We start from the raw sequence: 27676 nt of genomic DNA on the forward strand, positions 1-27676 counted from the left end.
CGTGGGGAGGACAAAGCTCCAATCGTGGTGAGGACAAAGCTCAAATCGTGGTGAGGACAAAGCTCAATGTATGCTAATGCATGGACTCTATCAACAAAACATCTTAATCATCAAATCTCTTATACATCCAATAATTTGGAGTTCATCATCATTTTAATTATCTTATTCAGACTCATGCAACTTAGTTAATTAACAATAGCAGCATAATTCAGATCACATCAACAGCTTAATATCAATTCATCTTCAACAACTTCTTGATCATTCAATAATAATTCAAATAATGCAATCAATCAATAAATCACATTATAATCACTTAGCATTTCATAATAGCTTCACAGTTCTCAGTTAATATCTTAAATAGGTCTCATTAGTACCTAAAGTTCCTTTCCTAATCAATCCAAGCAACTCAGGTCTCAAAATCCTCAAATGCACTCAGTTCTGGAAGTGCTCGCGAGGCGAGAGCATCTGCTCGCCATGGCGAGTACAAGCCAGATTCCCAACTAAGGTTGTTCCAGGTTCAATCTTGTTCTAAATCATCCTCTAATCTTTAGTAGACACCTAAAGGTACTCAAAGGCATCTAAGCTTCAACTCAAAAGTCAAAAACTCAGAATTCGACATGCTCTCTGGTCATGCTCGCGATGGCGAGTAGGGTTGCTCGCTATGGCGAGCTACGACATGTAACTCGCGAGGCGAGGGGTTTTGGCTCGCGTGGTGAGCGATGAACTTGATCACTCGCGAGGCGAGGATCATCGTTCGCCAGGGCGAGCGATGAATGTTGGCTCGGGCAGAATGCAGTTTTCTTCAAAAATTCATCTAATCTCATGGCTCTAAGCCTAATCTCAATTCCAGAATTCATCCTAAACATATTCTAATGTCAGGGGACAGTTTCTACATCAATCTAATCATTTTTTACCGTTTGATCATCAATTTTAGGGATTTGACCTAATTTCAAAACTTTCTAATTCAATCCTAACTTTGTCAATTAATCATCAGAATCATAGAAATTAACATTACTGAATTATTAGTCTCACCCTTACCTTAATTGATGAAAATCACAGCTCTCCTAGGTGTTCTTGCTCTTCTCTTGGTTTTTCCTCCTTTTCTTAAAAAACAGTCGTACGTACAAAACGTTTTCTAAACCTAGGTCTTTCCTTTTTATATCTCTTCTTAATATCTTATCTTATCTCACTTTCTCCCCCAAAACTCTCTAAAATCTCAAAACAGCCCTCAACTAAATATTTTATTTTATTTTCAAATCTTATTTTATTTAACAATAAAATAAGTCTCATAATCTCATCAAATCATCAAAACACATCAAAATCATCCAAATCATCTAAACCGTCATAAATCAACAAAATTCACACATATATTATATAAATATAATATAACTCGTCTAAACTCTATTAAATAATTAACTAAACGAAAGTGGGCGTTACAACTCTCCCCAACTTAAAAGATTTTCGTCCTCGAAAATTTACATCAAGCAAACAACTCTGGATAAGACTCCAGCATCTTACTCTCAAGCTCCCACATCAAGCTTTCACCAGTCGCTCCCTCCCAAACGACTCTCACGAGAGGTATCTCCTTGCCTCTCAACGTCTTCACTTTCCGATCATCAATCCTCACCGGTAAAGTCTCTACCGTAAGGTTGTCTCTAACTTGCACATCATCCCTTTGGACACATGAGATGGATCCGGAACATACTTCCGTAGTTGCGATACATGGAAAACATCGTGCAAATTCGAAAGATGCGGTGGTAATCCCACTCGATACGCCACCGTTCCAACTCTTTCCAATATCTGATACGGACCAATAAATCTCGGAGTCAACTTCTCTGACTTCAAGGCACGTCCAACACCAATCACAGGAGTGACTCTCAAAAACACGTGGTCTCCTTCCTGAAACTCAAGATCCGTCCTGCGCTTATCATGATAACTCTTTTGTCGACTCTGTGATGCTTTCATTTTCTCTTGAATCATCTTAACTTTCTCAGTAGTCTGCTGAACAATCTCCGGTCCTAAGACCACTCTTTCACCTGACTCAAACCAACACAACGGAGTTCTGCATCTCCGACCATACAAAGCCTCAAAAGGTGCCATTCCAATACTAGAATGATAACTATTATTGTATGTGAACTCAATCAACGGAAGATGACTATCCCAAGTTCCTCCTTGCTCGAGAAGACAAACTCTCAACAAATCCTCTAGCGACTGAATTGTCCTCTCCGACTGACCATCTGTCTGCGGATGATACGCCGAACTCAATCTCAACTTCGAACCCAAAGCCTCTTGCAAACTTTTCCAAAATCTAGAAGTAAATCTTGGATCTCTATCTGATACAATGCTCGAAGGAACACCATGTAACTTCACAATCTCTTTGATATAAATCTCTGCCAACTGGGCAACAGGAAAACTAATATTGATCGGTAGAAAATGAGCCGACTTCGTCAATCTATCAACAATAACCCAAATTGTGTCATTCCCTCTAGGAGTATTCGGCAAACTCGTCACAAAATCCATGGATATACTATCCCATTTCCATTCTGGCACATCTAAAGATACCATCATACCAGCAGGTTTCTGATGCTCGATCTTCGACTTTTGACAAACTAAACAGGAATACAGAAACTGTGCTACATCACGTTTCAATCCAGACCACCAGAAAATCTTCTTTAAATCGTGATACATCTTCGTAGCTCCAGGATGAATGCTCAGGCTACTTTTATGACTCTCTTCAAGAATCATTTTCCTCATCTCTACATCGTCAGGAATGCAAATCCGACCTCGGAATCTCAACACACCATGGTCATCAACTTTAAAGTCACCATCTTCAGTCTGATTGCTAGCAACCAACAAGTCTACAAACTTGACATCAGCTTTCTGTGCCTCTTTAATACTCTTCAAAAATTCACTATCAATCTTTAGCATTCCCAGTTTCACACTCTGAGGTGACCATTCACAAAATAAGCTCATATCTCTAAACTGTTCAAGTAACTCGAACTCTCTAACCATCATAGCGGACATATGCAATGTCTTCCTGCTCAAGGCATCTGCAACGACATTAGCTTTACCTGGATGATAATTCAAACCAAAGTCATAATCTTTCAGCAATTCTAGCCATCTACGCTGCCTCATATTCAATTCCTTTTGATCGAACAAATACTTCAAGCTCTTGTGATCGCTAAACACCTCAAACCTCGAACCATACAAGTAATGTCTCCATATCTTCAATACAAAGACCACAGCCGCCAACTCTAAATCATGTGTCGGGTAATTCTTCTCATGAATTCTCAACTGTCTTGAAGCATAAGCTACCACTTTACCATCTTGCATAAGTACACCGCCTAAACCCAACTTGGACGCATCACAATACACCACAAAAAGCTCATCGGACTTCGGCAAAATCAAAACCGGAGCAGTCGTCAAACATTTCTTCAATTCACTGAAACTATTCTCACAATGAACATCCCACACAAAAGCTTTACCTTTATAAGTCAACTGTGTTAGCGGAAGTGCTAACTTGGAAAATCCTTCGATAAATCTTCTGTAGTAATCAACTAAACCCAAGAAGCTTCTAATCTCTGTAACTGACTTAGGAGTCTCCCATTGCGATACCGCTTCAACTTTAGACGGATCCATTGCAATACCATCACCAGAAGTAACATGGCTAAGAAAATTTACTTCTTTCAACCATAATTCACACTTAGACAATTTAGCATAAAGTTTCTTCTCTTTCAACACTTGCAAGACAATCTTCAGATGCTCAGCATGTTCTTCTTCAGTCTTGGAGTAAATCAAAATATCGTCGATAAACACAACTACGAACCGATCTAAAAATGCATGGAAGATGCGATTTATATACTCCATAAACACTCCAGGTGCATTGGTCACACCGAAAGGCATAACTTTATATTCATAGTGACCATAACGCGTTCTGAAAGCTGTCTTCTGCATATCTTCATCTTTCACTTTAATCTGGTGATAACCTGACCTCAAATCAATCTTGCTGAAAACTTTTGCACCCACTAACTGATCCATCAAATCATCAATTCTCGGAAGTGGATACCTATTCTTGATAGTTACTTGTTCAATTGACGATAGTCAATACACAATCTCATGCTACCATCTTTCTTCTTTACTAGCAAAACTGGCGCTCCCCAAGGTGAAACACTTGGTCTAACAAATTTCTTCTCGAGCAAATCTTCTAATTGTTTCTTCAACTCAGCTAACACGGAAGCAGACATACGATAAGGTGCCATCGACACCGGCTTTGTTCCAGGGACAAGATCAATAGAAAACTCGACTTCCCTCTCTGGAGGCACATCCGAAATTTCATCTGGAAAAACTTCAGGAAAGTCGCATACCACTTGTAGCTTATCAATCATTGCTTGATTCTCAATAGATAAAGAAGCCATCAAATAATACATCAAAATACCATCGCGTTCCATTTGCTTCAGCTGCTTAGTAGATAAGAACTCTGCACCACTTTCCTCTTCAGCGGAAGAGAAATACACTGACTTGCTAAAACAATTGATATGAACATGGTTGTACTCTAACCAATTCATACCCAGAATCACATCCATACCGCTCAAAGGTAGACAAACTAAATCCATTTCAAAATCACGACCAAACATAGATAAAGGACATCTCAAACATACGAGAGAAGTAGTCACCGAACCCTTAGCTGGAGTTTCGACAACCATCTCTTTATTCATATCAGACAAATCAAGACCCAAAGTAGAAACACAATCGAAAGCAATAAAGCAATGCGTAGCACCAGTATCAATAATAACAACTAAAGGAGTATTATTAATATAACAAGTACCTCTGATCAAACGATCCTCATTCTCTGTCTGAGTACCAGCCAGAGCAAAGACTCGATCCGTAGTAGGCGTCCTCTTAGGCTGCTTGCATTGGGAACCAATATGACCCTCTTCATTGCAATTGAAGCACACAATATCTCTTCTGGACAAACATTGCTCTTGTGGACTTTCTCACCACAATTAATACAGACAATCTCCACAGGAGCATCCTTCTTCTTAGGCCGCCTATCATCGACCATTCTCTGTTTGCCCTTATCAGCAGGGGCACTATAGGACTTAGGGCAACTCTGCTGGCCCTTAGTCTTCCGCTCATTCACAACCTTGTAATGAGCCTTGGTATCCTCCTCATAGATTCTACAACTATTCACCAAATCAGGAAAAACACGGATTTGTTGATACCTAATTGCCCTCTTAATATCAGGCCGCAATCCATTCTCAAATTTGATGCATTTAGAAAACTCAATAGTCTCAGCAGCATAGTGTAGATAGAACTTTGCCAACTCCACGAACTTGGCAGCATACTCGGTCACAGACATGTTTCCTTGCTTCAGCTCAAGGAACTCGATCTCTTTCTTCCCGCGAACATCTTCCGGAAAGTATCTTCTCAGCAACTCTCTCCTTAACACAGCCCAAGTCACAGCAACACCTTCTTGCTCTAGGGTAGGTAGAAGGCTAACCCACCAATCATCAGCTTCCTCAGCTAGCTGATGCGTACCAAATCGCACTTTCTGAACCTCAGTGCACTCCATCACACGGAAAATCCTCTCGATCTCCTTAAGCCACGTCTGGGCTCCATCAGGGTCATATCTTCCTTTGAAGGTTGGAGGATGATTCCTCATGAAGGTCTCCAACATCCTTGTCTCAACATTCACACCAGAATTAGGCTGATGTCCAATAGCTTGTGCTACAATCTCTAGTGCAGCAGCAATCGCAGCATCGTTTCTTCCAGCCATTCTGATATTCTACAACAAGTAGCAACAAGAACATAAGATAGTAATACAAGTATTACTAAGACTCGACAAGACTCTTCTAATTGGCCGGACGAACCGACCTGCTCTGATACCAATTGTAACACCCCGTTTTCCCAATATAAAAATTTCTAAACATTTATCAGAGTAAACATCAAATAACGGGATATCACATTCAAACATAATCGCAAAACAGTTAAATAAAAATTTAACTTTAACAAATATTTCAAACGTTGCAGCGGAAATTAATTCGAAAACCATAAATCATTTTGGCACGTAGGCCCCATCAAAATATTTCAAATGAGTTAATTTAATATCATAAAATAACATAATTGTTCACGTAAGAGAATGAAGCATGCATATCATAACACCCCATCCCGTTACGTATCAAAGCAACCTAGACGACTCAGTGAGGCAAGGCCACTCACGACAGCAAACTGCACACTAAGCATGATCACCTGCAAGTTACTCATACGAAGAGCAACATTTTCAAGCAGAAGGGGTGAGATTTCATAACACAATAATATTAATCAATATAATTCGAAATCATAATTAACATCATAAACAGTCTTAATCATCATTGCATCTTTGATAACAATTATCAAGTAATCACAGCATTCAATCATCATCAATAACATAACATCTTTAGACTCGACAAATGCGACAATGCAACTTAGACCTCTTATATGCATGTGGTACCAATCGTCATCATAGTATTAATATACTTTAAGCATCGTGGGGAGGACAAAGCTCCAATCGTGGTGAGGACAAAGCTCAAATCGTGGTGAGGACAAAGCTCAATGTATGCTAATGCATGGACTCTATCAACAAAACATCTTAATCATCAAATCTCTTATACATCCAATAATTTGGAGTTCATCATCATTTTAATTATCTTATTCAGACTCATGCAACTTAGTTAATTAACAATAGCAGCATAATTCAGATCACATCAACAGCTTAATATCAATTCATCTTCAACAACTTCTTGATCATTCAATAATAATTCAAGTAATGCAATCAATCAATAAATCACATTATAATCACTTAGCATTTCATAATAGCTTCACAGTTCTCAGTTAATATCTTAAATAGGTCTCATTAGTACCTAAAGTTCCTTTCCTGATCAATCCAAGCAACTCAGGTCTCAAAATCCTCAAATGCACTCAGTTCTGGAAGTGCTCGCGACGCGAGAGCATCTGCTCGCCATGGCGAGTACAAGCCAGATTCCCAACTAAGGTTGTTCCAGGTTCAATCTTGTTCTAAATCATCCTCTAATCTTTAGTAGACACCTAAAGGTACTCAAAGGCATCTAAGCTTCAACTCAAAAGTCAAAAACTCAGAATTCGACATGCTCGCTATGGCGAGTAGGGTTGCTCGCTATGGCGAGCTACGACATGTAACTCGCGAGGCGAGGGGTTTTGGCTCGCGTGGCGAGCGATGAACTTCATCACTCGTGAGGCGAGGATCATCGTTCGCCAGGGCAAGCGATGAATGTTGGCTCGGGCAGAATGCAGTTTTCTTCAAAAATTCATTTAATCTCATGGCTCTAAGCCTAATCTCAATTCCAGAATTCATCCTAAACATATTCTAATGTCAGGGGACAGTTTCTACATCAATCTAATCATTTTTTACCGTTTGATCATCAATTTTAGGGATTTGACCTAATTTCAAAACTTTCTAATTCAATCCTAACTTTGTCAATTAATCATCAGAATCATAGAAATTAACATTACTCAATTATTAGTCTCACCCTTACCTTAATTGATGAAAATCGCAGCTCTCCTAGGTGTTCTTGCTCTTCTCTTGGTTTTTCCTCCTTTTCTCAAAAAACAGTCGTACGTACAAAACGTTTTCTAAACCTAGGTCTTTCCTTTTTATATCTCTTCTTAATATCTTATCTTATCTCACTTTCTCCCCCAAAACTCTCTAAAATCTCAAAACAGCCCTCAACTAAATATTTTATTTTATTTTCAAATCTTATTTTATTTAACAATAAAATAAGTCTCATAATCTCATCAAATCATCAAAACACATCAAAATCATCCAAATCATCTAAACCGTCATAAATCAACAAAATTCACACATATATTATATAAATATAATATAACTCGTCTAAACTCGATTAAATAATTAACTAAGCGAAAGTGGGCGTTACATGAAGACCCCAATGAAGATAGCTACCATATTCTTTTTCATTGCCAGACATCCATTGATGTTTGGCTTACAGCCAATGTTTGGTATCTGATTTCTTCGTCTCTGAATCAGTTTGATAATACTCCAGATATCATCTTTAACTTGTTGCAAAAGTTGTGTACAACTCAGATTGAGATCATCGTCACCATAATGTGGAGCATTTGGAAAGCTAGAAACCTCAAATTGTGGCAACATGTGTCAGACTCGAGTGTTACAATTCTGGAAAGAGCTAAACACCATTTGGAAGGTTGGAGGAATGCTAATCGTAGGAAAAACCTTACAAGTTAGAATAATATATCTGTCATTCCAAGCACTTCCCATCATAATGGGGATGTAAATTTCAAATGGAGGAAACCCAGGAGGGGAAGATACAAATGCAATGTTGATGCCTCATTTTCAAATACCATCAATAAGGTATGATTGGGAATGTGCATCTGTAACGCCCTAATTGTTATTTAATTATTTTTAGTTGATTTAAAGTCTTTTATATGATTTTAAATGATTTATGTTGATTTTGTGGTGTGGTGTATTTTATTAAATGGCTATTTTCATTATTTAATAGAATAAGTGAGAATTAGGATTTAATTTGAGTTTTGGGGTTAAATGAGAATTAAGTGAATTAAGTGGGAGTTAATTAAATATCGTGAGGTTATATTTATTGAGAAAATTAGTAAATAGAAGTCAGAAGCAGTTTTCACGTACAATAGAGTTTTGGGAGAAAAACCAAGAGAAGAGCCAAGTGGGGAGAATCAGATTCTGTAGAGCTTTGTTCATCGATCTAAGGTAAGGGTGAGACTAACTCTCAATGATTATAGATGTATGATTCTGATTTTGATTTAACATGAGGGTTTTGGTTAAATTGGGATTTTGGGTTTAGGTTTTGATTATAGATTGTTGAATTGAAAGTGTAGAAACCATGACAATGATGAGAGATTGCGTACAGATCATAGGTATAATCATATAGCAATGCTGTAATCAGTTTTGGGGAATGAATTGGGAAAAATTGGGACTTTTGGTGAAAAACTATAGAATTCACGTAGTCTGGTCTGTCGCTATTCGCCATGGCAGAGAGATATTTCGCCTGGCAGATCATTCCAGTAGCCACTCGCCTCCTTCTCGCCATTAGTTCGCCTGGCGAAATGTTCAGTGGCAGACTGCCCTATTTCGTGTTCTTGCGTCTTTTTCACACGTTTCTGTTTTGAATTGGCCTTTGGTGTAAACATGAAAGTTGTAGATAATTTTGTTAGCTTTCCAATGGATTTGGTTTGACTTGAAAATGAATTTTGGTTTTTGAGATATGATGAAAATACTCCAAGGAGGTCTTAGTGAAATTTTATGAAACTTCAGCATAACCGTTTCTAAGTTAATCCAAAACTTATGGGATAATTCCAAACCTCAAAACTAGAAGTACTATGAGTTCAATTAAGGTGTTTAAGAGTATTTAACCCATGTTGTGAGTTGATATTGGGATAGGAATGGAAGTTGTTAATAAGTTATAGACTTATAGAGAGCCTGAATCAAATGATTAATGATTGTTAGTTAGCTTAAGATATTTATATTATGAGAAAAATATATGATATAGAAAATATCGTTGTTTATATCATTCAAGTTGTTATTATTAATATTGCTATGTTGCAAGTTGCTTATGTTGTTGTCCCTGCTGTTGCTGATTATTAATATAATTAAGTTAATCAAGTTGTGGAGTAAGTCATAATTATTTATGCATAGTCGTTGTTGTCGTTGTCGTTGTCTACGTTGTCGTTGATGTTGCTGAGTTATATGTTGATATATACAAATGTTGAGTCCATTGCATGCTCATAAATTGTTGAGGGCTTATGCCTTGTCATTCAAACTGTTAAGGGCTTATGCCTTGTGAATGCCTTGTCATTCAAACTATTGAGGGCTCATGCCCTGGAATGCCTTGTCATTGAAACTGTTGAGGGCTCATGCCCTAGAATGTTTATGATTCAAATTGTTGAGGGCTTATGCCATGGAATGTTAATCATTCAACTGTTGAGGGCTTATGCCCTGGAATGCCTTGTCATTCAAACTGTTGAGGGCTCATGCTCTGGAAGGTTTATCATTCAAATTGTTGGGGGCTTATGCCCCGGAATGCTTAGTCATTCAACACGTTGAAAATGGTACCATATGCATATTGTAGTTGCCGTTGTTGTTGGTTGCATTGTCGTTGTCATTGTTGTTGATTGTGTTGTTGTCGTTGTTGTTGAGTGAGTTGTTGTTGTTGTTATTGATTGTGTTGTTGTCGTTGTTGTTGAGCGAGTTGTTGTCGTTGTTGTTGATTTAGTTGTTGTCGTCATTGTTGGTTGAAATAGTAAGTGTTATTAAAGTTGAAGAAGTTTGAACATTATTATTGAATATATGTTGTTAATTATGTTATTTGATTAAGTTGTTAAATACAATTGATGATTTATATATCTATTATTATTGTTTGTGAATCTCACCCCTTCTGCTTGGAAACGTTGCCCTTCGTATGGGTAACTTGTAGGTGATCCAGAGTAGTACCTGTTAGTTGCTGTTAGTTGTTGTTGTGAGTGGATTTTCCTCACATGAGTCTTAAGTGCTCTGATACGTAACGGGATGGGGATAATTTGTCGTTATATTCATCATTCCTTATGTATCATTATGAACCTGTTGGTGTTTGACTAAATCTTTACAGATATTTATGTAGAGGTCATGTGCCAGATTTATTGAAGGATGTTTAATGTTAAAAATAATTTTCCGCTGCAATGTAATAGTTTTTATGTTGTTGAAATTAAATAAATAACATTTTATTCTATATATGAATTTTTGAAAAGCAGTGTGACATTTCGTTAGTTGATTAACTCTGATTTTATTTAATAGTTACGTTGTTGGGTTAACGGGGTGTTACAGCATCCGAGACTCATATGAGAACCATGTCGGCTCAAAAACCATGTGGTTTACCCCCGTTTGTTCTGTCGATGTTGGGGAGGCCCTGGGCTTACATCATGCAATTCGCTGGATACATGAACTTCAACTTTCAAATGTTGACTTCAAGGTTGACTCAAAAAGAGTTAGCCGATTATTTCAACAAAGGTTGTGGAGATGTCACTGAATTTGGTTCTATTATGGATAGTAGCATCCAATTATGTAGCACTTATTTAACAAACTCTCATGTCGAGTTTATTAGGAGGCAAACAAATGAGGTTGCACATGCATTAACTAAGGGAGCTACATCTAGTACTAGCTTTCATGCCTTTGATGATATTCCAACATATATTACTGATTTAATTTTTAATAATGATATAAGTTATTTTTTCTAAAAAAAAATTAAAAAATAGACAAAGAAATCTACAAAAAGAATAGACAAAGGTAATCCACAAGTATGCATTACAAAATAAAACAATACAAGTAACATTTTTTTTGGGTACAACTAGAAGTAATATTTTATGGGTTGTGTTAACCAGTGTCCCCCGGGTACTAGTTAAGAAAGTTAAAAATATAAATCTTTTATTAAAGACAACAACTTTTTGACTTTTCTAAAGTGGAACATTCCATTTTTCATCATTTCCCAATGCAAAGTTTTCATATTAATCTTCTTAACTAGTGCCCAAACATTTCCCATATTTTATTTATGACATGACATAATAGGCAGAAACAATGTCACCTATTGCAAATCTAAAGAAATAACATTATTCGTTACAAACCTATTAGCTTTATTGGCTAAGTAACATATACAAAGCAAATAAACATGTCTTATATATATCCTATTAATTCATACTATGAGTCTTTCCAAAGCCACCAAGTTCATGCATTTCCTCGATGTAATTGCAGCTTGGACTAACATTTCCTCTGTATGACAATTTCACATTGTTGCATGAAGCCTTAGCCTCTCCTCCACCTTCAAGTTCAAGGCCTATGTTCTGCAATAGTATCCCTTGACATGGAAAGTTCTGGCTACAATTAAATTGCATAGCTACATCAGAAGCACTTGTACCTTTTATGTTCTGGTACAATACATTCCTTATCTGAACCGCAGATTTCTGCAATTGCAAAATTAATTAATTAACCAAATTTTATATCAACACTAACAACAATTACATGGTTATAAATTATGTCTAATATAGATCAATTTCATAGACAAAATAAAAGAAAAATTTTAATACCTGTTTTTGGCATGGACTCTGTTGATCACAGTAGTTCTGATCTATTATTATGGGGTTAGTTACATTTTCCATTTGAATGTTCTGAAATTTAATGTTGCTTGCACTTCCTGACCCACCCTACATTCATATACATATATAGATATTATCATGTGTATTCGGTTAGAAAGGTAAAATTGAAGTGTACAAAAAAAAAAAAATGAGGCCTAAATTGAAGTAGTTCAAAATTTGAAATTAATATTAATTACCTGCCATGTCTTAATTCTTACTCCATTAGTAGTTCTAGATAATTTAGCTCCATTCACAGTTATTCCTGAAACAAATTCCTTGGAGCCCCCTTCCCCTAAGCTTCCAATGCTGAAGAAAGAATTATCATTAACATGTGTGAAGTTTTTTTTAGTGGCCAGGGTTTGAACCCGGACATTGCATATATTATGTATTGTCTCTACAAATTGAGCTAAGTAACGATGACAACATGTGTGAAGTTTAATTTAACGATATTTAATTACTAAGATGAAGATATTATTAAAGGTAATTAATAATTATTACCTGATACCATGGCCTGGTCCGCAGGTTATGTCTGTAGCTTTAAGATTCTTGGTGCCATTTACAATTGATATACAATCATCCCCTGGAAATAAACATATTTAACTTGAAACTAAAATTGATATTTAATAATTGAAATATATATTACTTAAAAAATTGAATTACATAAGAAAAATATTGATGAAAAAAATGTCTAACCCACTCGAACTTGAGACCTTCAGAAGGAGCACACTCGCAGGTCCCAAGCCAATACCACTAAAAAAAAATTGTCTAATACTAATTGGAGATAAATTCTTATTTTTTTTTTATCTCTAATTTTTTTTTTTGTTAATTTTAATTTTTCTAAGTGGTAATATATGAGATATATCAAATAAATTGAGAATACCAGTTCCTATAATAGAGTTTGAGATTTGGATGTTTTGAGTGTTGGTGACATGAATTCCATCAGTGTTTGGACTGTCCTCTGGTGCTGTAACAGTGAGACCCGAAACTCTAACATTGGCAGAATTTTGGAATTGAACATGAATTTGTTGCCCATTTTTTACATTCAAATCCTCAACTACCAAGTTATTGCACTTGTACAAAGTTAACGCCTACAAAGTCAAACCATAATATAATTGACATTAAGTTTTTGCACCATCGGTGTAATTTTTTTTACACATACATTCAATTACTTAATGCTAAGTAGGTATTTATTGAGCTATCTTAAAAAATAATCTAAAAGTGAGTATATATATTGAAGTGATTTAATTAAATATTTGTGTAAAATAGTTTTACTTTGAACCTCAATCCGTATATATACAATACAATCCCTTTATGTATCAAGTGAGTTAAGGTTCCGATGATAAATTAAATTGATATTATTATAGTTAAAAAGTTAATATACTGGTGAGAGAGAGAGTTATATTATGCATACCGTAGGGGCTTCCTTGCAAGGCTGCAAAAGAAAAAAACATAAAATAAAATAAAAAATTAGCACTTGAATAAGATTTGTGTTAAGTAAATGGATGTATATTATAGGCTAAAGTGCATTTTTCATCCCTTAAGTTTTAAAAAGTTGCGCTTTTGGCCTCCTATGAAAAAAATGATAAAAGTGACCCCATGTTTAGGGAAATATGTTCTTTTGACCCTTAACATAAGAAAATATGATCTTTTGACCCCCTATCTTCTCAAAAAGTTGCGATTATGACCCTTTTTTGGAACACGAGGCGGCTTCTCAGCAATTTTGAGCCAAAAGGGGCCAAAATTGTAAATTTCTTTAATAAGGGCTAAAATTGTAACATTTTAAAATTTAAGGGTCGAAAAATGCAGTTTAGCCTACATTATAACAACAAATTTGTCTTGTTATATCTTACGAGTTTTTTGTTGGTTTTGCATGAGTTCTGCCACCAAATATTTCCATTTCCATGAATGGTTCCACCACCTTTAACAGATAGTTTCTGAACACTATCAAACATAAGCCAATGTGTGGGGTCTTGTTTATAATCAGATGGGTTATCTGATGCTACAAGGCTTCCAGAGATCTGAACTACGATACTCTTGGATTTGCAAGGGCCGGAAAATGTGATTGGCTTAACTAGATAATTCTTTTGAGCCAACACAACAACTGATCCCTTAGAAGAACATGCTACTTGCCAAACCTTCTTGAATGCCTGAAAGAGTAAAATTAAAATATAGTCATTTTTTAAAAAATTATTTTTATTAAGCTTAAAAAAATAATTTGCCAAACACTAAATTGATATAGACCATATTGGCAAAAGAATAAAATTTTATTTTTAAATTTTTTTGGTAATAATAATAAAGTCTACCGCTAGAATTATTTTTATTATCGACGAATATTGAGATAAATTTAAAATAAAAATTGTTTCCAATTTTAACATCTCTAACATTTAGTAATAGAATTAAAGACAAATTTCATGTTTTTCTTTCTTTCTTTTTTCAAAATTCAATTATTTTCAACTAGTATAATTATGATTCAAAATTCAATTATTTTCAACTAGTATAGCATTAGAACTTGTTTGGTTTGACTTATTAATTTGATATTTTTTATAATTATAATTACTTGTCATATTGTTTGAGAAATTTATGGAAACAACTTATTACATTTCTATAAATGGTTTTCAGATTTCTACAAGCTCTCCGTAATAGCTTATAAAAACAAATTGTAAGAAAATGATTTCACTTTACTTTATCGAAAAAAGTTATAAAAATAGTTTATATATAATGAGTTGTCAAAAAATGGTCGTACAAAATTCGTTTCTCTATCCAAATCGACCTTATTCAAGTTTGTCAAAATAAAATATATATACCTTTGTGTCATCAGTTTTACCATCTCCTTGAGCTCCATACTGATCAACATTAAAGGTTTTCATCGATGAAGGAGAAGTGTCACCCAACTTGCTCTTTAAGCTCAAAACATGATCTGTACTTTGCATGAGAAAATCCTTGAATATTCCACCATCATTTATATAAGGCGAATTCACAACAATTGAACTAAGTGGGTCCTCTTGCAAATTAGTACTATAACAAGCAACAAAATAAATCATGATCATAATGAATGAGAGATATCTTTGGAGGGCCATTGTCATGGACTTAATTTGTCCAATAGTGAAAATGAATGTTTTTTGAATAACGGTGGTGTATATGAGAATGAATATAGCTAGGTAGCTTGGTATTATTGTATATATGGAATTAATTGATGAGGAATGTTGTGAGGGAGATTGTGTGTATTTATAGACAAAGAAATGAAAAAGATGTTGGCTTTTGTTCTTCATCTAAATATGGGATATTACGGTATGGAAGGATCGATAAGAGAAACTTAGACGACAAGATCTCTCAGGTACGATCTGACTTTCGTTCCATACACCCTTAATCACTACTAATGTGTCATCATTTTTTATTGAAAAAAAATAAAATAAAACCAATGTGTCATCAAGGTATAATGGTCTTAAATCTTGATAATAATGATTGAATGAGGATTAAATGAAGCCTATGGCCTTTTCTTCTTCTTGTGGAGATTTACTTTTCCCACCCTGCTGCCTTCTCGCGCGCCATGCAAAAGTTCCAAAAATACCATTAGTCTGGATTACGTTTTCCGAACCAAATTGTTAGTGTTTCCTGAAAATAAAATTCGGACGCATACAATATGAAATTGTGTATTTCTTTGATGTCAAGGTCTCTGCTGACCGTTATACGACCCCCGCATAAGCTGCAATGCAGTTGCAGGGGTCGTATGAGCGGTCAACAATGACCATGACACAACAAACACTCCTAAAAGATACCTAAAAAACTAATTTATTTTTGAAGAAAATGTAAGAAAGGAGGTCAAGAAGAATGAAGGAAAATGTTGAAGATTCAAGGCATTTTATAGCCTTAAATCAGTCATAGGTCTTAATTACAGTCAAATAAAACGTGTTCCACATTCAAAATCGTCAAAAAATGCATTCAAACTCCACTAACCGGCCTAACCTTTGGTGAAATGTCAACGACCAGAATGTTACTAAGGATTTCCGGATTTTATAATCCAGAATGTGTAACGCCCTATTTTGTTATTCATTTATTTTATCGAGTTTAGTGCCTTTTTGGTATAATTTATTTGAATAACGGGTGATGTGTTATATGTTGGTAATTATTAGTAGTTATTATGAGCATTATTAGTGAGATAATATAATTAAAATAGATTAATGAGGCATAAGGGCATAATTGGAATAAGGGAGAATGTGTTAGGTTAAGAATAGGAGAGGTTAGGAATAGAGAGTCAGAACACATAAAACAGTTTTGGGAGAAAGTGAGAAGTCAGAGAAGAGAAGAAGAGAAAGTTTGTAGAATTCAGAATTTAACCAATCTAAGGTAAGGGTGGGACTAACCTTTTTTAATCATGAGTATATAATTTTGAGAAAGGATTTAATTTTGTAGTTGTTGATAGTTTTGATGTTATAGAAGTTAGGTTTAAATTGCAATTTGATTGTTGAAAGTGTAGGTAATCCAATGAATTAATATAAAAATTGATGTTCAGGTTGTAGAATAAGAATATGTAATGTTTCCTATCAAATTTGGGATTTGGGTAGTTGTAATTGGGGTTTTTGGGTGAAAACTGGTTTATGCCCGTAAAGCTATCTGTCATCGCTTGCCACGGCGAGTGGATCTTGTTCGCCTCGCGAGTGGCTTCGATGTTAACTCGCAACGGTGAGTGAATTTTGTTCGCCTCGCGAGTGGCTTCGATGTCAACTCGCAACGGTGAGTGAATTTTGTTCGCCTCGCGAGTGGCTTCGATGTCAACTCGCAACGGCGAGTGTTCTTACTCGCTTAGCGAACTGTTCGGTGGTAAAAAAGTGATTTTGTAGAAATGATGTTTTGGTCCTAGTTTTATATGAATTCGAGTACCTTTTCAAGTTTAGAAATGTTTAGACAGGTTTTGGAATCAAATTTGGGCATTGGGAAGTTAAAATTGGGATTTTTGGGTGAGAAATGTTGAGTTCCCGAGAGCAACCTGTTCTAGCTTGCCACGACGAGTGACTTTGTCGCTGATGAGTCATTTAATATCTATTTTTATATGTTATTTAGTTTAGTTTTAAATAGATTTTATTTTTTTTTATATTAGTATTATTTCCTTTTTGAGTTAGTTTACTACAAATTGCACTTTATTATATTTCAGGAACGAATATTGGATGAATTGAGTCTTGGAGCAAAAGAAAGGGGCTTGGAGCTGATTTAGTACGAAAATACGAAGATTCAGAGACAAAAATATGTCTCCCCGAAGTCAGAAGCTTGGCACGGCCCGTGCTAGCATTGGCTCGGCCGTGCCACCCTCTAGAGTCACTTTTGCTGCTTTTGCTTAGATTTTAAGCTACTCTATTTTAGCCCGCAGTTTCTTGTGGAACATTCCAGTAATGTAACTGCTTAGATTTTAAGTCGAATGTATGCTATAAATAGAGTAGCTATCCATCACAAATATTCATCTTTTTTTGGAATTCAATAAGTGACAATTGCTTTTCTAATAAAAGTTCTTTTCTTTTCCTTTATTTTCTTGTCATTTACTTTTATGCTTTCTCTCTTCTTCCCCATGTCTACGATGAACATGAGTGAGTAGACTTCTCATTGTCTTGGGATTGTTGGATAAGTCTAAATGACTTAATCCTAATGAAGCCAAGCTCTAAGCCTTAATCTTATGTAACCCTAATTTCTTATCTAAATTCACCGCTTTAACATGGATCAACCATTATCAAACTGTGGAAATGAAAGTGGAGGGTTTGGTAATTGTTTATCCATCATCTCAAATATCAATTCATAAAACGAAAGTGGAGCTTTGATATTCGAACAAGTGAATTTAGACAAGGATTGCAAAGGCAGCGAAATAGTCTTTGCAATCTTTGAGACATATAGTTTCGATCTTCAAGGGAACTAATAATGATCAAGTCAGCGAAATAAGCTTGGTTGTTAGAGGAACCAAAATCTAATAGTAATCAAGTCAGCGAAATAGGCTTGGTTGCTAGAGGAACAAAAGAGAAACTGTCTTGAGAAATTAGGTCTAACATAAAGTTATAAGCTTATAGTTTGGTTTGTGAAGGACTTGTCATTTAGATGAACCAATGATCCCAAGGCTCCTTTTATTATTATTATTATCTTTCAATCGCTTGAAAACCCCAACTTACAACTCTTTTCTCCTCTAATCATTATCAAAGGTTAATTGAATTAAACTACTCCCTGTCGGAACGATACTCTTTTCATACTACTTCGGTAAGACCGTGCACTTGCGGTTTTATCTCATCAGTCGCCATGGCGAGTAGTTCAGATATGAGCTCGTCACGGCGAGTGTTCGTGCTCGCCTCGCGAATTGCTCAGTGGCAGCCTGCCCTGTTTCGTGTTCTTGCGTCTGTTTCACACGTTTCTATTTTGAGTTGGTCTTTATTGTAAACATGAAAGTTGATGATAATTGTGTTATCTTTCCAGTAGCCTTGGTTTGACGTGATAATCTTTTGTGGATAATTTAACATGTTTTTACGAAGATGTATGAATGAATTATTGTTGTTAAATATGATGCCTATATGATGTTATTCATGTTAATGAATTGCGAGATCATGATGCGAAGTTGAAGTTGTTGTTCTTGCATTTAGTTGTGTCATTGCATAATCATTGTCAAGCGAAGGGGGATGTAGCCTGTCAAGCCGAATCACGGCACTAGCGAAGGGAGTTGTAGCTCTGTTGTTTATAAGCGAAGGGGGTTGTAGCCTGTCAAAGCCGAATTACGGCATTAGCAAAGGGAGTTGTAGCTCTGTTGGTACCACATGCATAATCGCATGACATTGCATTTGTTGAGTCGTTGTTGTTGCATTTGTTGAGTCGTTGTTGTTGCATTCTTAAGTCGTTGTTGCTGCATTGTTGAGCGAAGTTAATTGATGATTTGTAGTTGGAATTATGTGAAGCATTATTGATTATGAATTGTTGTTGTTTGTGTTAATTAAATTCTTTTACATGAATTATTGTTAATGATGAATTTATGTTGTTTTGTGTTGTTAAATTCTTTTATAGAATTATTGCTTATTATTATTGAATGTGAAATATCACCCCTTCTGTTTGAATGTTGCCTCTACGTGGGTAACATGCAGATAACCATGAGTAACCGCTGATATGAGTTGATTCTCCGTGTCGTCATAGGAGTCATGCTCTGATACGTAATAGGATGGGGATGTTTATGTGTTTTGTTTTTCCTTTGTTAGGTATCTTTCTATAACTTGATGTTGGACCACTTTTAGGTGGATTTTATTTATGTTGTTGATGTTGAGGCCTTAGTGTCAAGTATTGTTTAAACATTGAATATTTTCCGCTGCGACATTGTTTTAATTACTGAAAGCAATTGTTTTAAATAAAGAGTGGATTTAACTCAATTTACATTAAATGATATTTTGAAGAACGAAATGTGATATCCTGTTGTGATGAACTCTGATTTTATTTTATGTTATTTATATGTTGGGAAAACGGGGTGTTACAGAATGCATGAAGCTATTTCGGATTATAAAGTTTGAACTGCATCAGACGCTTTATATGGATCGTTTTCGTTGCGAATGCCTTGGAAAAAAAATAGAACAAAGGTACATAACATAAATAGAAGCAACATAAGACAAATAAACAGTTAAAAAAAAACCATAATAACAGAAATGATGAATCTTTTGGGAAGGTATTTTCAAGAGGATTTATTTGCGTTAGATCATGCTGCCTTGCCAAATGACATATTCATCTGGCAGGTAGCAAGATCTAACTCATAGCAACCTCTTGATATTTTTTAGTTATCTATCTATCAAGGAGGTTGTTGGAACAAAATGTGTCTAACATTACCCTTTAAAGTTTTGAGGATAACAAGGTATTAAAAATTGTCAATTGGATATGCTAATATTTGTTCAAATGTGCAGGACCATATACAAAAATTTAGTGTCTATTTAAAGTAAGGTTCTGGAAGAACAAACGAGAGCATTGGAATCAACAAGAAGGAAGCTTGAAGCATCTGAAGAAAAGTGCTCCTGAAGTCAAGTCCTCCTGAAGTGATGACGTCATCAGAAGCAAGTTCATCTGAAGCATCTCATCAGAAACAATATCACAAGAAGCTGAAGTTCAGACATTTAAAGCTTCAAAGGTTGTTCAAAGTATTTAATCACACCCAACATTGCAGAAGACCAGAAGAGTGAAGCAACAGCTAATTCAAAAGGATTTGAAGGCATTGGATGCTTGTTCTTTGAAGAGCGTTGGCAAAGTACAATTGTACGAAGTGTACAACCACTACCTCCACTACTCTGTTTGTGTCTCTTCTACAGGACAAGAATAACAGCTATGCTTGCAACGGGGTTCCTTCATATTGGAAATGGATTTGAAATTGATCCTTCATAGGACAATAACCATATTAGGCAAAAGATTATTGGTGATTGATCAAAGCTTCAATCGACTCTTTTTTCATGCGCTGGCAATTCACAACATCTCTTTCACACCTCTATATAAAGGAGTGAAGACTTAGAGAATTAAAAGACTCATACAACAATTTAAAAGCGCCAAAACTCTGCTGAAATTGTTCTGCATCAAAAGTTCACTTAGAATTTCTTATCAAAGTTCACATCTTAGAAATTCTAGAGTCTTGAGAGTCTGTATCTGATTTGTATTGTGAACACCAATGATTGTGTATCATGTGTTCAACCTCAAACAATTTATTTTGTAATTCTGTTTGAATAGAAGTCTCTTGCAGTTATGCTTGGGCATAAGAAGTCTCTTGATGGAGTTCAGGAGCATAGGAAATCTCTTGCAGTTGTGCTTGAGTAGTTTGATGTCTCTTGCTAGTTTTAGCAGTGAGCAGTTGCAATCAGATATTACATTTTAGTGAACTCTCCTTGGAAGTGCAAGGGGGACAAGACTGACTTCCGGTTTGTTGAAGGAACCAGTATAATTGCTTTGTGTCTTTCTTTTCTCTCTCTCCCTCTCTCTCTCTCTCTCTCTCTATTTTATCTGCTGCATTTAGTATCTGAACATGACTTCAGAAGCTGAACTCTATCTGCTTATGATCAGTGACTTCAGTAGGAGAAAACGAAGAAAAAGCTTACACAATTCAACCCCCCCTTCTTGTGTTTTTCGCACCTTCAATTGGTATCTAGAGCCTTGGTCTGCTGTCTTAACACTTAACAGTGTAACATAAAAAGATCTGAGAAAAACATGTCTGGTGATGAACCTGGTTCTAGTCAGAACAACAACAACAATGTTGTTCCATATGACTATGGTAACAATAAGAAATCTGACGCTGGTAAAGTTTCAAAGTTTAATGGAGATCCTGAAGAATTCTCTTGGTGGAAAACCAAATTCTATAGTCATGTCATGGGTTTAGATGAAGAACTATGGGACATACATGAAAATGGTGTTAGTGACTTGTGTAACGCCCTATTTCTATTAAAGCGATAAAACACGCGAATAATACATATATTCAAGAAATAGACGCTACGTCATCATACAAAATTCAAAACAACATGCATGTATAAAAATTCTCAACAGTCGCAGCGGATATAAACCATATACTTCAAAGCATACATGCTATGATATCAAAATACATAATCATAAAAGTTCTCTAAGTCCCGACAAATGGGTAAATCTTCAAACATGAATCAATCCAAAACAGATAATCTAGAGTAATCATAAACAGACACCTAGATCAGAGCCTATCCTAGACTCTAAGGACACGATAGCGGAGATAGCTCCCGCTACCCAAGCAACCACCGAGCAACTCACCAAAGCAACTAATCCTGCACAACGTCTACCCATCCATCAGATAGGTAGGCGGTCAAAACCACTGGGAGTAAGCTTTACATCAATCATAATCCACATAAACAGTTAGAGATGAATAAATCAATTCAGGTATCATATCATTAATCAAGAGTAATTAATTTCCATATCCACATTCATGCCATAATTCCAAAATCTCACAGTATGTATTCATCAAATGCACGTATCATCAATAATCATCATTCACATGCCACAAACGAGACTCATGCCAACATAATATGCACCTAGTCTGACACATATATGCATGTGGTACCAAATCACCTCAAGGTTGTCACCTTCGATGCAACAAAAACATCGTATGTAAGATTTCACACCCGTCTTACATTATCACCGAAGTAAAAGAGCACCCCTCTTTTACAGCTACAAAACTCAACATGACTATGATGCATGGACATTCTAGCAAAGACTCGACAATGCAAAATCACCTCATAATTTTCACAACAATATAAAGGATAACTTCCAAATATATTGATCATCTCCACAACAATTACATTCTCAAGTATTTACGTCCACACAACATTCAAGTCATAATTCAAATGAGAGTCATCATCACATTATCACCATAATCATCAACATCATTCAACATCAACTACATCATATAGTTTCATCACTCCAAAAATTTCTCATATCCCAAGTAATGAGAAAATACAACACTTTATGATAAATATCATATCCAACATATATCAATTCATTCACACATCTTCATTTAGTCATATAAAGCTAGTCACGAAAGATCATAAGATAATTGGCTTAAAGGAACCATTTCCGATAAAGTTCGTATCAAGTGGCAAACAACCAACATTGATAATTCCCAAAACAAGGTAACATATGAATGTTTGAAAACTCATAACTCAATCTTAATCAATAATGTAATCAAGAGTTTAAGCCACTTACGAACTATTAAGATGTTTGACCAACTTTACAAGTCTTACCTAAGTCTATATGAACTGTAGGTTAAACTTGTAATCTCATTTAGTTCACAAAGTTCATTTTGACAAAATCCAAAATTACCAAAAATATTCAAGTTTCAACCCCAAATGAAAAATCCCAAAGTAAAACATGTTCTAGTAGATTTAGGAGTTCAAACAGTAGTTAAACAAGTTGAAAGAAGCATTTTACAAAGCTCGGATTGGCCTCCTAAAGCCCGGAACGAAAATCGAAGGTGGCTGAAACTGGGCATGTTCGATTAAGCGACCACCTTGTTCGCTTAAGCGAACAAGTTCTAGTAGCTAACAGTAATGTTCGCTTACCGGTTCGCTTAAGCGATCGAGTTCCAGAACCTACTGTGATTGTTCGCTTACGCGTTCGCTTAGCGCTCGCTTAAGCGAAAAGTCATAGTTCTGCAGAAAAAATATTACGGGTTTCAACCCTTTTTCCCGCAAAATTCCCAATTTTGATCTCCCAATGCCCAAATATGTTTCCAGAGTTTGTTTACAGGTCAAAACAACTAAAAGGATTCTCAAGGACACATCAAACATGAAAACAATTGACATTTGAACACAATTCAACAAAACAACCCATTTTTATAAAACCAACAACAACAACTCATTTCTCATCATCAAATCATGATTTATGAACACCCAAGCCATGAATCATCAACAACAATATCTCTTAACAACAACAACATTAATTAAACATGATTCTCATCACAATTCAACAACAACCTAGCACAATTCAACAATTTGAGCATAATTCACAATATATCATTTTCACATACTATGAACATACAATTTCACCAACAACAATTCAATTATCACCAATTTCATGCATTCAAACATATCACCATAATTAGAGCACGAATTTTAACAACTATGAACAATTAATCACTTATTCAATTAAGCACTTAAACATACAACAAATGAAAAATTACAACTAAATGATTATGATTGAATTCTAAACCCCTTACCTTAGTTAGCACAAATCCTAGCCCAAGCTTCACTTTAGCTCCTAGAATCACCATCACCTCTTAGGTCTTCAAGTCTCTTCTCTTCTAACCCTTTTCCTCTTCTCTTGCACTTTCTCTCTCTAAAAATCTTATGAAATGAAAAATGAATGCTATTTCCTCTTAAGACAAGGTTTATATAGGCTATTCTCAAATGGGCTCAACCCTAATGCCTTAGTGGGCTTAACTCACCCAATTACAATTCTAAAATGTTTCTACACACTTAACGGTAAAATACTAACAACGGTCACTTACCAGCTCACAACTATTTACCACACTAGTAACTTAGTAAAATAATGGTTCACACTAAAACACTAAAAATAATCCTCACCAAAAATTACTAAATTACCCTCGCAACACAAAAACCCATAAAAATGCACCCCATGATAATTAATAACACGTAAGCACATGAACACATAATAAAACAATTAAAAATAAATCTAACGAATATCGGGATGTTATAACTTGGTCCCGGATGAAGAAGTAGCTGATATTGATAGAAGAAAACATACTCCTGCTCAGAAGAAACTCTACAAGAAGCATCACACGATCAGATGAGCACTTGTCAAAGCTATACCTAAAGTAGAGTATATGAAGATGAGTAACAAATCTACTGCTAACGAAATGTTTGCTTCTCTCTGTGCAAACTATGAAGGTAGCAAGAAAGTTAGAGAAGCAAAAGCTCTTATGCTTGTTCATCAGTATGAGTTGTTCAAAATGAAAGATGTTGAAAGTATTGAGGAAATGTACTCAAGATTTTAGACTCTAGTTCCTGGACTTCAAATACTGAAGAAATGCTATGTAGCTTTTGATCACGTGAGCAAGATACTAAGAAACTTACCTTCTAGATGGAGACGTAAGGTCACTGCTATTGAGGAAGCTAAAGATTTGAACACTTTAAGTGTTGAAGATCTTGTCAGCTCTCTCAAAGTTCATGAGATAACTCTAAATGAACATGAGCCTGCTAAGAAGAGTAAATCAATTGATCTACCATCTAAAGGGAAGTCTTCAAAAGCTCTTAAAGTTGAATCTGAAGAAGATTCACCAGATGGAGGTTCAGATGAAGATCCTACTAAGAAGATGGCAATGCTCTCCAACAAGCCTAAGCATCTGGTGAATAAGAACATAAAGTTTATGAGTAAGAGAGGTGGCTACAAGAGCTCCAAGAAAGAAGATTAGAAGGGATGCTTCAACTGTAAGAACCCTGGATATTTCGTTGTTGATTGCCCTGATCGTTAGAAGGAGAAGTCAAAGAAGTCAAACTTCAACACAAGAAAATTCAGGAAGCAGATTAAGAAGAGTTTAATGGCAACTTGGGAAGATTTACACAGTGAATCTAGGTCTGAAAAGGAAGAAACAGAAGATGAAGCAAATGTAGTTGTGTAATTAGTAGCTACACTAACATCAGAAGTTGAACCTGACTCAGACTCTAAAGATGAAAATGAGGTATACTCTAAAATTCCCAAAAAAGAACTTATTGAGTCTCTTAAAGAACTTCTTACACATTTTGAGTTCAGAACCAATGAGTTGAAAGATTTAAAAGAAAGATATGTTGTTTTGATGAAACAACAAGAATCAACTCTATTGGATCTGAAAGCTTATGAAGAAGGACTTAGAGGGTTTGACATCATCTGTAGAACTTATGAAGAAAAACTCAAGCATCTATGTCAGAAGCTACAAGAAAAGTGTAATGGAAAATCTTTAAGTAAACAAGAAATTGCTCTCGAAGAGTTTATTATGTCCGGTATTGACAGAAGCAAAGTTGCTTCTATGATTTATAGCATTTACAAAAACAATGGTAAATGGATTGGATTTTCAGATGGGAAACCTAATGAAATCAGTCTGAAAGCATGTTGTGAATGCATCAAGGAAGGGTTGAAAACCTTCTTAGTACCTGAAGGTGCTAAGATTGAAACTGTAGTTCAGTCAGAACCTAAAGCTTCTAGCTCTGAGGCTAAGATTACTTCAAAGCTAAAGAACTCTAAGCCAAAGGCAATGATAAACTCTGATTCTAAAACTTCAAAGATCAAGATTCTGAAGAGATAAGAACTTGTTCCTCAGAGTCTGTTGAAACAAGAATTTGGTATCCTGAAGTCTAAGATTCAGAAGTGTGAATATATGCCTTGACAGGATTACAATGGTTTTGATGATTGACAAAAGAAGTCCTAGAAGAACAAAGATGCAAAAAGCGGAAAAGAATATTCAAGCTTTCTTGTCTTGGATTTTATTTTTATTTATATTACGAATTTATTGTAAGTGGTTAAAAATCTCTCAAGAAAATAAATCACACACTCACAATATTCTTCAAACAAATGTGATTTTGCATTAAAATATTTTTGCATGAAAAAGCCATAATTGATTATGGAAAATTGCATAAATATTTATTTACATTAAAAATATTTTTGCATTCATATTATGATTTCATTTCTCAAGCCATATTCTATTATATTTATTCGGTTAATTGGCTGGCATAGAATTTCTCCTAGTATCGTTTTCATAACAACATAGTCAAATAATCAATTATGTTTATACACAATTGATTACGGTGAATTAAACTTTTCTATCCGTTGGCAATTAAACATATAATCGTTGGAATGAAATCAAGTTTTTAATACCATGCAATTGAATGGATTTGATTCTTAAAAAGATTACATATTGCCTAATTGGTCTATATGTATTCAACGGATAATTTTGTATGTCCAACGGCTACTTGATTTTATCATGCTACGGCTACTTATTTTCTCATATGAATTTCACTTTCATTTTTGCATATAAATAGATGCATTGTGGTAGCTCATTTTCAACAACTCATATTTGCACTAAACATTGTGAAAAATATTTTTCATCACTCTCATTATTTTTACACTTGTTAATTTATTATCTTGAGAGCTATTTTATACTACATAGTTTATCTTGTAGTTCTTGTGCTTCAATTTGTTATATCTACATATTTGGTGTATTACTTTATTATTGTAACTCTTATTTTGTATAGGGTGCGATCCCAAAGTTTCAAGAGAGGTGATATCTCTTGAGTTTAGAGACTCTTCTACAAAGGATTGTTTTGTTTGAAGAGTGCTCGCATATTTGTAAAGGTTACTAGCTTATCCCGTTTAAAAGCTAGGTTAGTGAAAATCTCAAGGGGCTTTTCCTTGGGGACTAGACGTAGGCCTTGGTGTTTTAGGCCGAACTAGGATAAACTTGTTGTGTCATTTTTTCTCATCCCTTTATCTCTTTTACTTTATTCTTCATTTATTTTATCTCACCATATCTATTTTTATATTTATTTAAACCTTTTATAAGCATCTTATTTTATTTGGTTAAACAATTTTTTAATTGCTTATTTAAATCGTTTTCTAAAGAACACAATTCACCCCCCTCTTGTGTGTTTGAAGTCACTTGTTCAACAAGAAGAACAAATCAGTTAATGCTTCTCTGGAATCAAAACCAAAAGGTGCTAAACCTAAGGTAGTGGTTAATCGGAAGCTATCAAACTCACATCACAAGGTACAAGAAGTGAAGAGTAATACTTCTAGTACTAACCTCAAAGGACCCATAAAACAATGGGTACTATTATGCAATTGTTTGTACGGATGTAAGTATTTGATAATGCAATTGTTGGTGAATAACATAAATGCGGGGGATTATTATGTTAATGTCTTGGTGGTGAAATATGCATTGTCGAGTCCTTACTTGAAGTTCATGTATTCATAGTCATATGAGTTAATTTGAAGTATGTAAATGCGGAGTGAT

The 27676-nt window shown here is 35.2% G+C and overlaps 1 protein-coding gene across 1 annotated transcript; it reads right to left on the reverse strand.

The window, feature by feature from the left end:
• Positions 1-11620: 11620 nt before the first annotated feature.
• LOC25483385 (polygalacturonase) lies at positions 11621-15271 on the reverse strand. Its single transcript, XM_013612070.3, has 8 exons — positions 14985-15271; positions 14031-14327; positions 13592-13612; positions 13061-13268; positions 12679-12760; positions 12378-12486; positions 12133-12249; positions 11621-12009 (listed from the first exon to the last, which is right to left on the reverse strand). The coding sequence occupies exons 1-8, from the start codon at positions 15261-15263 to the stop codon at positions 11737-11739; spliced, it is 1386 nt and encodes a 461-aa protein (XP_013467524.3). The 5' UTR covers positions 15264-15271; the 3' UTR covers positions 11621-11736.
• Between the last annotated feature and the right edge of the window lie 12405 nt (positions 15272-27676).

This window comes from Medicago truncatula, chromosome 1 (genome assembly GCF_003473485.1).
Source record: "Medicago truncatula cultivar Jemalong A17 chromosome 1, MtrunA17r5.0-ANR, whole genome shotgun sequence".
In the NCBI taxonomy this organism is placed as follows: Eukaryota; Viridiplantae; Streptophyta; class Magnoliopsida; order Fabales; family Fabaceae; genus Medicago; species Medicago truncatula.